Source organism: Sinocyclocheilus grahami, unplaced genomic scaffold (genome assembly GCF_001515645.1).
Source record: "Sinocyclocheilus grahami isolate Dianchi unplaced genomic scaffold, SAMN03320097.WGS_v1.1 scaffold1773.1, whole genome shotgun sequence".
NCBI lineage: Eukaryota > Metazoa > Chordata > Actinopteri > Cypriniformes > Cyprinidae > Sinocyclocheilus > Sinocyclocheilus grahami.
Window position 1 is genome coordinate 77,888 of NW_015506952.1, and position 12,483 is coordinate 90,370.

The following is a 12,483-nucleotide window of genomic DNA, read 5'->3' on the forward strand; positions in this document are numbered from 1 at the left end:
CAGAGATAAATGGGGCAGGACGGCCCTCCACCGCGGGGTCAGTCTCACACTCAGCCACCTGCCAGTTCATCTGAACTTTCACTTTACTCTCTATTTATCTTTTTCTAAATGAGACTTTTCTGTAATTTAGTTTTAAAGGAATGGCTTCAATACAAGTTAAGTTCCAATAATGCAATGATAATAAATCTTTGAAAATATTAAGCTTAAATAAAATTTTTGTAAAATATTAATATATATATTGGCAATACCTTATAAAAAATAAATAATTAACAAATATAGTAAACCAGGCCATGTGCTTTTGAGAGTTTAACCTGTTCTGAACTTGAAACAATATGGTTTTGTTTGTTTATATTTTTAATTTTATTTTTATTGATTGATTGATTGACTGATTGAACAAAACCTGAATATTAAAACGAGTTGAAATTATTTGGTAATCCATATTATGCCACAAATGCTGCTTACAGCATGTTGTTTGTTTGTTTGTTTATATTTGATATTCATTTATTTTATTTGTTTTATTTTTAGTTTATTTTTACTCATTTATTTAACAAAAACTGAGAGGTAAGATGCATTTATTTTCTATGTTAATCCATTTTATGCCACACATGCTGCCAACAGACTTGTCCTAAACCTGAAACATTCCTGTAAAGTTGTTCAGAGTCATTCTAAACTAATCTCTTCTGTGTGTGTGTGTGTGTGTGTGTGTGTGTGTGTGTGTGTGTGTGTGTGTGTGTGACAGGCAGTGATGGGTCACCAGGGGTGTGTGGAGGTGCTGTTGCAGCACAGCTCCAGTCTGTTGGTTCAGGACAGCAGGGGGCGCTCTCCTATGCACCTGGCGGCTGCCTGCGGTCATGTGGGGGTCCTGAGGGCCCTTCTGAAGGCCCAGAAGACTGTCCTCGTCCTCAAGGACAACTGTGGTTACACACCGCTGCACTGGGCCTGTTATAACGGTACATGTGTGATGTTACCCTTACTGCAGGGATTAAAGTTCTCCATCGCTACGACGGATTTCCATTAATTGCAGCGTGTCTACGACGGATTTCCGTCAATTGGAAAAAATTAGGGGAAAAGAAACATTTAACGCATTGTTGTTGTTGTACCAAAACTCATCCCTGCCACGGCTGCAGCTTCTCAGTGGCAACATAGTGATGCCGCTCGCATCAGTCACAGTCGGGTTATTAGCAGAGAACACAGAGCTGGACTTGAATTTCGGTGTGGGATTGTGGCTATTAATAATTATTCTACTCATTCCCGCAGGTTCCGCGATTATAACGCGATGACAGATGATGGAACGAATCATTTGCACATGCTTTTGAGTCTTGAGAACTCACTCGCTCACTTTCATTTTCTGTGCGCCCACAGATCGCGATAAGGAGAGTGACAACTTTTAATTTGCAAATGTGATATTGATTTAATACAACAGTTCAATAAACAAGTACTGCCTGATTTTGCTCTATTTCATCGACGAAAATAGTTCCAAATATAGTAACAGCTCAGCCGCTGCGCATCTCTAAAAGCAAACACAGTGGTGTTTAATTCATTCAATGAAAGTGTGTTTTTGAATGAATTTAGTGAGTCGGTGATTCATGATTACACATTCATAAAGACAGTCACATGCTTCATTCCTGAATGAATCAGCCGTTCGAACGAATCAATTGAATGAATGATTCAGTGATAAAATTAGTGACTTGCCGCCACCTGCTGACGGATTTAGTTTCATTTTTAGCGTATCATTTCAGTTATTTAAATAATTTAATATTACTGTATTCAAAATTGTATATTAAAAACATTAATCTCCACATGAATGTATGAATATAATTGCACTCATGCCACCTCTGAGCCTCATTAAACGTCTGAAAATGTCACTTTTGTGTTCTTCTGTGCCACCTGTGTAGTACAAATTAATTTTTTATTAATACTTTCATTTGATTGGTGACTTATTTGTCTTATTCTACTTCTTATTATATTGTTTTAAATATAAATTTGAAAAAGCTTATAAACATACATTTTTGAATTTGACAGATGAAATTGATGCCATTACAAAGGTAAAAATAAAATACCCCTGTAAGTCACTTTGAGTCAAATGTCACCTCGTATTAGGAAAAAAGGTGGATTAGGTGGACAAGCGCTCCTAAAAAGAAAAGTAAGCATAGAGCCATGTGTATCAGTATATTAGATCCGTGCATGAGGTCTTAAAGAGACAGCAGCCTAAATAAACCTCCTGCTGCCTTTCATTATACAGTGAAGACTAACCAGAGTTATTTTACAGTTGAATAGATTATAGTTGGACCTAACGGAAAAAAATTACTGTAAAAAAGTACTGTTAATTTAATTTGTATCTTGTCATTATTTTTGTTTGTGCTATTGATTGTCATTAATTTATTTGTTCTTATCTTATTATTTACTATTTACTTGTCTTTTTTTAGTTAAAATAAATTTAATTCTGAGTGCACATGATTCTTTGGTGGGCAGGGGGTGTGGTCCATGAGAAATAGTCCTGCCACCACAGCTGGAAAAAATTCTAGGAAACACTGCATACATTTAATAAAATTAGAAAAATGCCATTACAAAGGTAAAAAGAAAATACCCCTGTAAGTCACTTTAAGGAGTCAAATGTCACCTCGTATTAGCAAGGCTAATTTTTGATCAGAATTTATTATTGATCAGAAGGTGCTCCTAAATTTTTTTAAATAAGGAGGACAAGGGCTCCTAATTACACAAAAAAAACTGCTCTTAAACTGGGTGTGTGACGGGTATGGCTGTGGAATGGGGTTTGGCTGAGAAAAAATTCAGTCAAAATCTTTTTTTTTACTTTAACCCCTGTTACTGTCATCCGAGCAAAATAATGTGATGTACAGCTACACCGCCCTGCATTATACAGTATTTGCTCAGTGATATACTAGTGTCTTGCTAATTTTGTGAAATAGTGGCTGTTTTGCTGTGGCACGTCACAATTTCTGACAAAACGTGCATTTTGTAGCATTTTTGCTTTTGACCACCATTTGTGCAGTGAAGAAATCTTGTATTCTTCCTTAATCAGCAGAAAAGCTGTTACATACATATGATTCCTGTCTGAATCTGAGCACTATTTGTCCAATTTTCAGCCTATTTTCACATGCAAGACATTATTTTATGTCTAATCCTGATTTCAAGGTCAGGATTATGGCCAGTGACAGAAGACCATGCAAACATGAGCCTGATGTTTTCTGCTGCATCTGTGTTTTGCTACATACAAACAGCCACAGAAAACGACAGGTTTTGTGGAGAAAAAAAGCTAAAAAAAAAAAAAGTTCAATGATACACAGGTATATTATAGTTAACTAAAACTAAGACCATTAAAAAGAAAAAAACTAATTGTGACTTGAAGGAAAATTAACATTAACTGAAATAAAATAATTTAAATGTATAAATATTAATAAAAACTATAGTAAAAAAAAACTGTGACTGTTTTTATTGATATATTTTGCATCATCAAATTAAGGAATAGTATACCTTTTTTGCAAATTAGCAGATGTTTTCTAGATGCCAGGCGGTAATAAATGAAGCATTATCATAGACCCTTCATGATGTGATGTATTTTTCTCTTATATGTTGATCTGTTCATCTCAGGTCATGACGCGTGTGTTGAGCTGCTGTTAGAGTACGATGTGTTTCACAGGCCGGAGGGAAACTCCTTCAGTCCGCTGCACTGCGCCGTGTAAGAAACACCTGCTCATATCATGTGCATATTAATCTACATATTAAATGTTTGTATTAAAGCACTGAATTAAATGTGAAATTTTGAAGTAGAAAGACCGAAATAGTATTTACTTGTAAAACATACTCCAGTAATCTTTATTTACGTACAGTGCATCTCTCTGGTCTCTCTGTTTCAGTATTAATGATCATGAGTCTGCGGCTGAGATGCTGATAGAGACTTTAGGTCCAGCGATTGTAAATGCCACAGACTCTCAGTCCAGGTGAGAACGGGGTTTCCTCGTGGATCAGATGTTTCAGAGCAGCACTGCTGATGTGTTTCGTGTGTCCCGCAGGACTCCGCTTCACGCCGCGGCGTACACCGATCACGGGGAGTGTCTGCAGCTGCTGCTGGGTCACAACGCTCAGGTCAACGCCATCGACATGCTGGGAAAAACAGCGCTCATGATGGCCGCCGAGAACGGACAGACTAACGCCGTCGGTGAGACACGCGCATACAAAACACTAGCAGGGATCAGAACAACACGAGTAACAAATGCTTAAAAGTAACAAATAAAGTTCTATTTAAAGTTCTAACTGTCAAATGTTACAATGTAACAGAATTAGTTACTTTTATTTGAAGTAAAACTGCAATATAACATGTTACTTTTGTAAATAACGTTTCTTAACCTTGCAAAACAGTATTTTTTAACGCTAAGGGTTTATTTTCAGTTTTCATTTTAGTTGTAGTTTTAGTTTGACTAATTATATGCTTTTGTCAATTCCATTTAGATTAAATTTTTTACTTTCAGTTTTAGTTTTAATAATTTTATGTGCATTGATCAGTCATTAGTTTTTTTCTTTAATTGGCTTTATTTTTATTTCAGTTTTAGTAATTTTATGTGCTTTTGTAATTTTTATTAGTTTTGATTTTTTTAAATATTTATCTTTATTTTTATTCCAGTTTTAGTTTTATTAATTTTGTCATTTTGTCTTTTTTTATTAGTTTTGTTTTGTATATTTATGTTTAGCTTTAGTTTTAGTAATTTATGTGCTTTTGTCATTTTTATTAGTTTAGATTTTTTTTTATATTTATCTTTATTTATATTCTTTATTTATATTTTGTCTTTTTTATTAGTTTTGTTTTGTATATTTATGTTTAGCTTTAGTTTTAGTAATTTATGTGGTTTTGTCATTTTTATTAGTTTTGATTTTTTTTAAATATTTATCTTTATTTTTATTCCAGTTTTAGTTTTATTCATTTTGTCATTTTGTCATTTTTATTAGTTTTGTATATTTATGTTTAGCTTTAGTTTTAGTAATTTATGTGCTTTTGTCATTTTTATTATTTTTTCATTCCTATTTAGCTTTATTTTTATGTCAATTTTAGTTATAGTATAGTACTTCAGCTTATTTTCAGTTAGTGACCAAGGCAAAATTTCTAAATTTTTAAGTTTGTTTTTTTTTATCTAATATTTATGATTTAATTAATTTCAGTCATTTTTAATAGTTTTCATATTAATAAACAATATCAACACTGGTATTAATACAGACTTCTGGCGTGTTATTGCGTTGCTGTGGCTCAAGGTGGCGCTAGTTTCCTTCAGAGGCCGGTGTCATTACAGCAGATGTGTTGTTGTTCAGGAAGCTGCTGTGATCATGTTAATCATGATATTAATGTGAGGTGCTGATTGTGTTTGTCAGAGGTGCTGTTGAGCGGCGCTAAAGCTGATATGACGTTACAGGACGCTCACAGAAACACAGCCCTGCATCTGGCCTGCAGTAAGGTACCAAACACACGATCACGTACTGATTTACATCAAACACGACATCCCAAATTTCTAAATTTTTAAGTTTGTTTTTTTTAATCTAATATTTATGATTTAATTAATTTCAGTCATTTTTAATAGTTTTCATATTAATAAACAATATCAACACTGGTATTAATACAGACTTCTGGCGTGTTATTGCGTTGCTGTGGCTCAAGGTGGCGCTAGTTTCCTTCAGAGGCCGGTGTCATTACAGCAGATGTGTTGTTGTTCAGGAAGCTGCTGTGATCATGTTAATCATGATATTAATGTGAGGTGCTGATTGTGTTTGTCAGAGGTGCTGTTGAGCGGCGCTAAAGCTGATATGACGTTACAGGACGCTCACAGAAACACAGCCCTGCATCTGGCCTGCAGTAAGGTACCAAACACACAATCACGTACTGATTTACATCAAACACGACATCTACTGTACATCAGTGCAGCCCTGCAGCCAGACAAACTACAGGAAGTCAGAAACAAGCATGTAAAGAGCATAAAACCAATTCCTCCTGCTGCTCGGTGGATAAAAGATCCTCAGTTTCAGTGACAAACCTGTAGTCCAAAGCTTTCAGAGCCAAATATAAATAAATATTTTCATATTTTTTATTTATTTGCATGTATTCATATAGTATATGAATCTCAGTATCTCTTTTACAGTCTTGTGTGCACAGGTATTTCCATCAGGTAATGCAAATCTAGTAATTTTCAACGTTTATGTGTTGCAGGGACATGAAACCAGTGCCTTGTTAATTCTTGAGAAGGTGATGGACAGAAACCTCATAAACTGCACAAATGCCGCGCTGCAGACGTGAGTCCTGTATACAGTATCTTGCTCATTTGTTGCCCTCCTCTTTATCTCAGTTTTATAGATTATAGAGAGCTGTTTTTATCTTTGTCTCAGGCCGCTGCACGTCGCTGCTCGTCACGGACTGACGGTGCTCGTACAGGAGCTGCTGGGTAAAGGAGCCAGTGTCCTTGCCGTGGATGAGAACGGTGAGCGTTTAAAATCACAGCCTGTAGCATAAACAGCTGGTTTTGCTTCAAAGCAGAAATATTATATTATAGCTAGCCAAAGCTAAAACTAAAACCATGAAAAAATAAAAAAATGTTAACTCAAATCAAATATAAAAAACTTTTTTCTCAAAATGATTTTTTCTTTTCAATTTCATTTTACTTTTTACTAAAATAACAACTGAAATAAAAATAAAAAAGACAGAAATAAAAGAACTAATAAAAAATGACAAACACAAAATGACAAAAATGTAAATTTAAAATGAAAAAGGAAAACAAAAATACAACCAAATTCAAACCATCTCTATTATACTAAAATAACACAGCAAAATACAAAACTAAAATAAAAAAACAATTAAGCTTTTAAATTGAAATCTATATTGAAGAAACATCACCCACTATTATTATTATTAATCATAATATTATTTATTTTAAAAGAAATACTTAGCAAGGATGCATTCAATTGATTAAAAGAGACCGTAAAGCTTTGCCATCACAGGAATACATTTTAAAATATATTTTAGTACTGTAGAAAATTATTTTGAATTGTAATAATATTTCACAATATGAAAAAGCAGTTGCAGCACAGGTCCAAGCTCACCTTAGTAACAATAACTTATATGAGTGTTTTCAGTCAGGATTTCGTCCCAAGCATAGTACCGAAACCGCCTTGGTGAGAGTAACAAATGATCTGTTAATGGCTGCTGATGGTGGGTCTTTAGCTATTCTTGTTTTGCTTGATACTTGAGCTTTTGATACCATTTCACACAATATTTTGTTAAACCGTTTATCTGCTATTGGTATCTCTGGTATTCCTCTCGCCTGGTTTACTTCATACCTTTCCAATCGTACACAGTTCGTACAATTAAAAAGTTTTCATTCCCATCCCTTTTCTGTTAGCTGTGGCATCCCCCAAGGTTCTGTCCTAGGTTCTCTGTTGTTCCTAATCTATCTTCTCCCACTTGGTAATATATTTTCTAAATTTGGTATTAAATTTCACTGTTACGCTGATGATACACAACTTTATGTATCTACTAAGCCTGATTCCATTCTTCCACCTATCTGCCTTATTAACTGTTTTCACGAAATAAAAACCTGGGTCTCCCCCAATTTTCTAGAATGGCAGTACTGTGTGGGGTGAGAGATGAACGAAGGCGAGCAATATTACGGAGATGAAAGTAACAAGACCGGGTTATACTATTAATGTGAGCTTCAAATGAAAGTGTGCAGTGAAAGATGAACTTAATGGCAATAAGACTGAAGTACTCTTTGTAGGCACCAACTCTATTCTCTCTAGGTCCTCATGCTCATATTATAACCCGGACTCCATCTATACATCACATTACCCCATCTCTTAAACAGCTTCATTGGCTTCCCATCAAATATCGCATTGAATTGAAAATTCTTCTTCTCACGTATAAAACTCTCCATAACCTCGCTCCAACTTACCTCTCAGATCTTATTCAGCCCTACACCCCTTCTCGAACCCTTCGTTCTTCCTCACTGGGTCTTCTCCATACACCCACGGCTCCTTTAACCACCATAGGTTATAGAGCCTTTAGCCGTGCTGCTCCTCGCCTTTGGAATTCTCTCCCAGCTAACATCCGCAACTTAGATTCGTTATCCCAATTCAAAGCTAAACTCAAAACTCACTTATTCAGAATAGCTTATCCTACATGATTACTGTCTACACTCAAATCTTTAACCGCTCCTTTTCTTTTTATGGTTCATTGATATTGCTATTTATTGTTATTTATTGCTGTTTTATTTATTGTTCATGATGTACGGTGACCTTGAGTGATTTGAAAGGCACCTTATTATTATTATTATTACTGTATTTTTGATCAAATAAATGCAGCCTTGATGAACAGAAGAGACTTTTTTCAAAAGCAATTAAAAATGTTTCTTGATTTTCGTTTCACATGCCTAAACATTTATTAATTTAATAACTTAATTAGTAAAATAGTTTTATTTATAATAATTTAATGTTTCCAGGTTACACTCCAGCTTTGGTTTGTTAAATACATGCACGTACTGTTCCTAATTTTTATTTAGTAATATACCGTATCTCACAGAAGTGAGTACACCCCTCACTTTTTTGTAAATATTTTATTATATCTTTTCATGTGACAACACTGAAGAAATGACACTTTGCTACAATGTAAAGTAGTGAGTGTACAGCTTGTATAACAGTGTAAATTTGCTGTCCCCTCAAAATAACTCAACACACAGCCATTAATGTCTAAACCGCTGGCCACAAAAGTGAGTACACCCCTAAGTGAAAATGTCCAAATTGGGCCTAATTAGCCATTGTCTCTCCCCGGTGTAATGTGACTCATTAGTGTTACAAGGTCTCAGGTGTGAATGGGGAGCAGGTGTGTTAAATTTGGTGTTATCGCTCTCTCTTTCTCATACTGGTCACTGGAAGTTCAACATGGCACCTCATGGCAAAGAACTCTCTGAGGATCTGAAAAAAAGAATTGTTGCTCTACATAAAGATGGCGTAGGCTATAAGAAGATACTGAGCTGCAACACGGTGGCCAAGACCATACAGCGGTTTAACAGGACAGGTTCCACTCAGAACAGGCCTCGCCATGGTCGACCAAAGAAGTTGAGTGCACGTGCTCAGCGTCATATCCAGAGGTTGTGTTTGGGAAATAGACGTATGAGTGCTGCCAGCATTGCTGCAGAGGTTGAAGGGGTGGGGGGTCAGCCTGTCAGTGCTCAGACCTCAGATGGCTGTGTGTTGAGTTATTTTGAGGCGACAGCAAATTTACACTGTTATACAAGCTGTACACTCACTACTTTACATTGTAGCAAAGTGTCATTTCTTCAGTGTTGTCACATGATGTCACATTATATTTATTTTCATGTATCTTTTTACCACATTTAACATTCTACTGTATATTTTACTATTAAAAGTACCAAATGTGTTTGACCAAATGTTAGACTAGCTTTGACTGTTTCGTTAGATATTTGTCAGTCTACATATAAGCGTTTTTTGTTTACTAATGTTATTTGCATGTCAGTGAAGCAGTGACTCAGCTGATTTGTAAGTCGCTTTGGATAAAAGTGTCTGCTAAATGAATAAATGTAAATGCAACACAAACACTGAATGGTTTACAAATGAAACAAAGAACATGAATGAACATGATTTAGTTTTGCATGCCTGAACATTGAATTTAATCAAATGTGTTTTCCAGGTTACACTCCAGCTTTGGCTTGCGCCCCAAACAAAGACGTGGCCGACTGTTTAGCTCTGATCCTCTCCTCCATGATGCCCATCTCTCCCAGCAGCACCGGCACCATGTCCAGCCTCACCTTAACCACCATCAACCACTACTCCAGCCCATCCAAGACCGTGACCTTTGACCCTTTACCTGTGCTGCGCTCCAAGCACGTCTCCTACTGCAAATTCAACAGCCTGTGCCGCGAGGACGGCCTCATCATCCCCGATGACGAACTCAATGATTCAGACTCAGAAACGTACTGAAAACACACCCCCTCCCACCCCTCAGTGTCTTAATCTAACACCTCATTGGCTGAAAGGTGACTATATGCCAATTAGGGTCGTCCCTTTATGACCGGTATGGCCGAAGTCTCAGGAGAAAGTGGAAAAACAGGAAAGTAATGCCACAGAAATGGCCCACACTACAATCCAGTTTGTTTATTCTCTACAGTATCGAGCTGTTTGAACCCTCAAGCATCACTAAAATTCATTATTTTAAAGCCAAGTTCATTTTATGAGAAGCAAACGGCTCCTATTGACAGCTGTGGGACTGTAATTCCCAGCATTCATGTGAAACACGAGGAGAAACTAAACTAAAGACTTCAGGGACCAAGCGCTTCAGACTCTACTTTTATCCCCATTTGTGCATGAAGATTGGATTTGGGTTTGCATCACCATGGATTATTTATTATGAAAAAATGAAGAGCAAAAAAAGCCTTTCAGGGTTCAAATGGAGTACTTATTCTTCTGCTGTTTTGAGGAATTATAATGTTCTTCCTGCTGTGTGTGAGAGATTCTGAATTTGAATGTGTGTGTGTGAGTGATTATTTTATAAGAGTTTAAAAACAATGAAAAGATCAGGTGTGTGACTTGACCTTTTGGTACATTGTTAGCAATTATTAATAATTATAAATAATAAATAATTTTTGCCATAAGATTCCTCAGAGTCTTTATTTATTACAGAAAATTGGCACATTTAAAAAAAAATTGAAAACATGGATGGGCGGAGTTTGGTTATTAATTATTATATGTTAAAATAATATACTAATACAGTATAAGAACATAAATGAATGTGCCTACAAGAAAACATTTTTATTCATCCAATCCTAGTCTTTTAAATCCATTTACTGATTATTTTTTTATATTTGTATAAATTTATTGTTATACAGGGTTCGTACAAGGTGCTTAAAGTGCTTGAAGTACTTGAATTTGACTTTTTGAAATTTAAGTCCTGGAAAACCCTTGAAAACAGCCATATTTTTGAGATGGTACTTGAAAAGTACTTTAATTTTTAAAGGGCAGTATGTATGAAATTTGTGTGAGGGGGGGGGTTCCTTGATAAAATATTCTTTTTACGCAAAATTAACAATGTTACAAATGTAATAATCACTTTAATGTAGCTTGCGCCAGCAGTTGTACACGGAAGCAGCTCCGGGAGGATGACGTATGAGGTCAGTGTTGCGCATGCGCCGGTGAGTCTCGTGAAAACCAACGTTTGTTTACAGGAGCAAAGGAAGCAAAGTTTCCTTACTTTAGCAAAGGAAAACCAGTCTCCTCTCGGCTTATCTCGAAATCCTCCGACATTCTTCTTTACAAATCCTGATTTGTACTTCTAGTTTGTGACCGTTGTTTTGTTTTGATCTCTCCGCTGCGCTTCCGCGTTCATCACTTCTGAGCGGCGCATGCAAAGCCGACCGCCATACATCATCCGCATGGAGCTGCTTTCGTGTACAACAGTGAGCACAAGCTAGATTAAATTGATTATTACGTTTTAAATATGGTTATTTTTCTTACAAAAACGCATCGATTCGCTACAGGAGGCGCTACAGTTCACCCCTCGGAGCCGTGTGAGACACTTTTTATTAAGGATGGTCGCTTTTTATTTAACTGCTTTTGGACTGATGCATGCAACACCCGCTGAGTGGCATTAAATGGCTTGAAAGATCAAAGACCGTTTTTTATATAACTCCGACTGGATTCGTCTGAAAGAAGAAAGTCATATACACCTAGGATGACTTGAGTAATTTATGGGCTAATTTTCATTTTTGGGTGAACTAACCCTTTAAGTTGGTTATGTTCATATTTTGTGTATGCATATTACATTATGTAGCCCTATTTTATCAGTGTTGTTCAATAAAACCATGTAATTACTTGGTTTTGATACTTTATTTGAACCAATTATTATTGCCTAAATTATTATATAAATTATTAGTTTATATATAAATAGTCATACTAAAGCCTGTTTTTCACTTAGGTCTATTTGTATTACTAAAAATACCAGATTACTCAATTGTCAAAATAATCAGTAGATTACTTGATTACCAACATAATCATTAGTTACAGCCCTAGATTATTTAAAATATTTCAAAATACAACTGCATTGTTTTGATTTGTGTAATTAAAAGAAAAATATATTGTAATTTAATAATAATAATAATAATAATTCGTTACATTTATACAGCGCTTTTCTAGGCCCTCAAAGCGCTTTACATTGCCAGGGGTATCTCCTCATCCACCACCAGTGTGCAGCATCCACCTGGAGGATGCGACGGCAGCCATAGTGCGCCAGAAAGAACCACACACCATCTTATTGGTGGAGAGGAGACAGAGTGATGAAGCCAATCAGTAGATATGGGGATTGTTAGGAGGCCATGATGATCAGAGGCCAATGGGCAAATTTGACCAGGATGCCGAGGTCACACCTCTACTCTTTTCGAAAGACATCCTGGGGTTTTTAATGACCACAGAGTGTCGGGACCT

General features: G+C 36.0%; 1 protein-coding gene across 1 annotated transcript in view; it reads left to right on the forward strand.

Annotated features, from left to right (window-relative positions):
• The window catches only part of LOC107572555 (serine/threonine-protein phosphatase 6 regulatory ankyrin repeat subunit A-like), a 32,310-nt gene extending 21,703 nt beyond the window's left edge, over nt 1-10,607 (forward strand). The window contains exons 11-19 of the mRNA XM_016258977.1: nt 4-37; nt 740-950; nt 3,610-3,697; nt 3,876-3,959; nt 4,032-4,177; nt 5,380-5,462; nt 6,209-6,291; nt 6,385-6,476; nt 9,698-10,607. Coding sequence (XP_016114463.1) covers nt 4-37; nt 740-950; nt 3,610-3,697; nt 3,876-3,959; nt 4,032-4,177; nt 5,380-5,462; nt 6,209-6,291; nt 6,385-6,476; nt 9,698-9,987 — 1,111 coding nt within the window. The 3' untranslated portion in view covers nt 9,988-10,607. The remainder of the gene's footprint in view (nt 1-3; nt 38-739; nt 951-3,609; nt 3,698-3,875; nt 3,960-4,031; nt 4,178-5,379; nt 5,463-6,208; nt 6,292-6,384; nt 6,477-9,697) is intronic.
• Nucleotides 10,608-12,483: the final 1,876 nt, after the last annotated feature.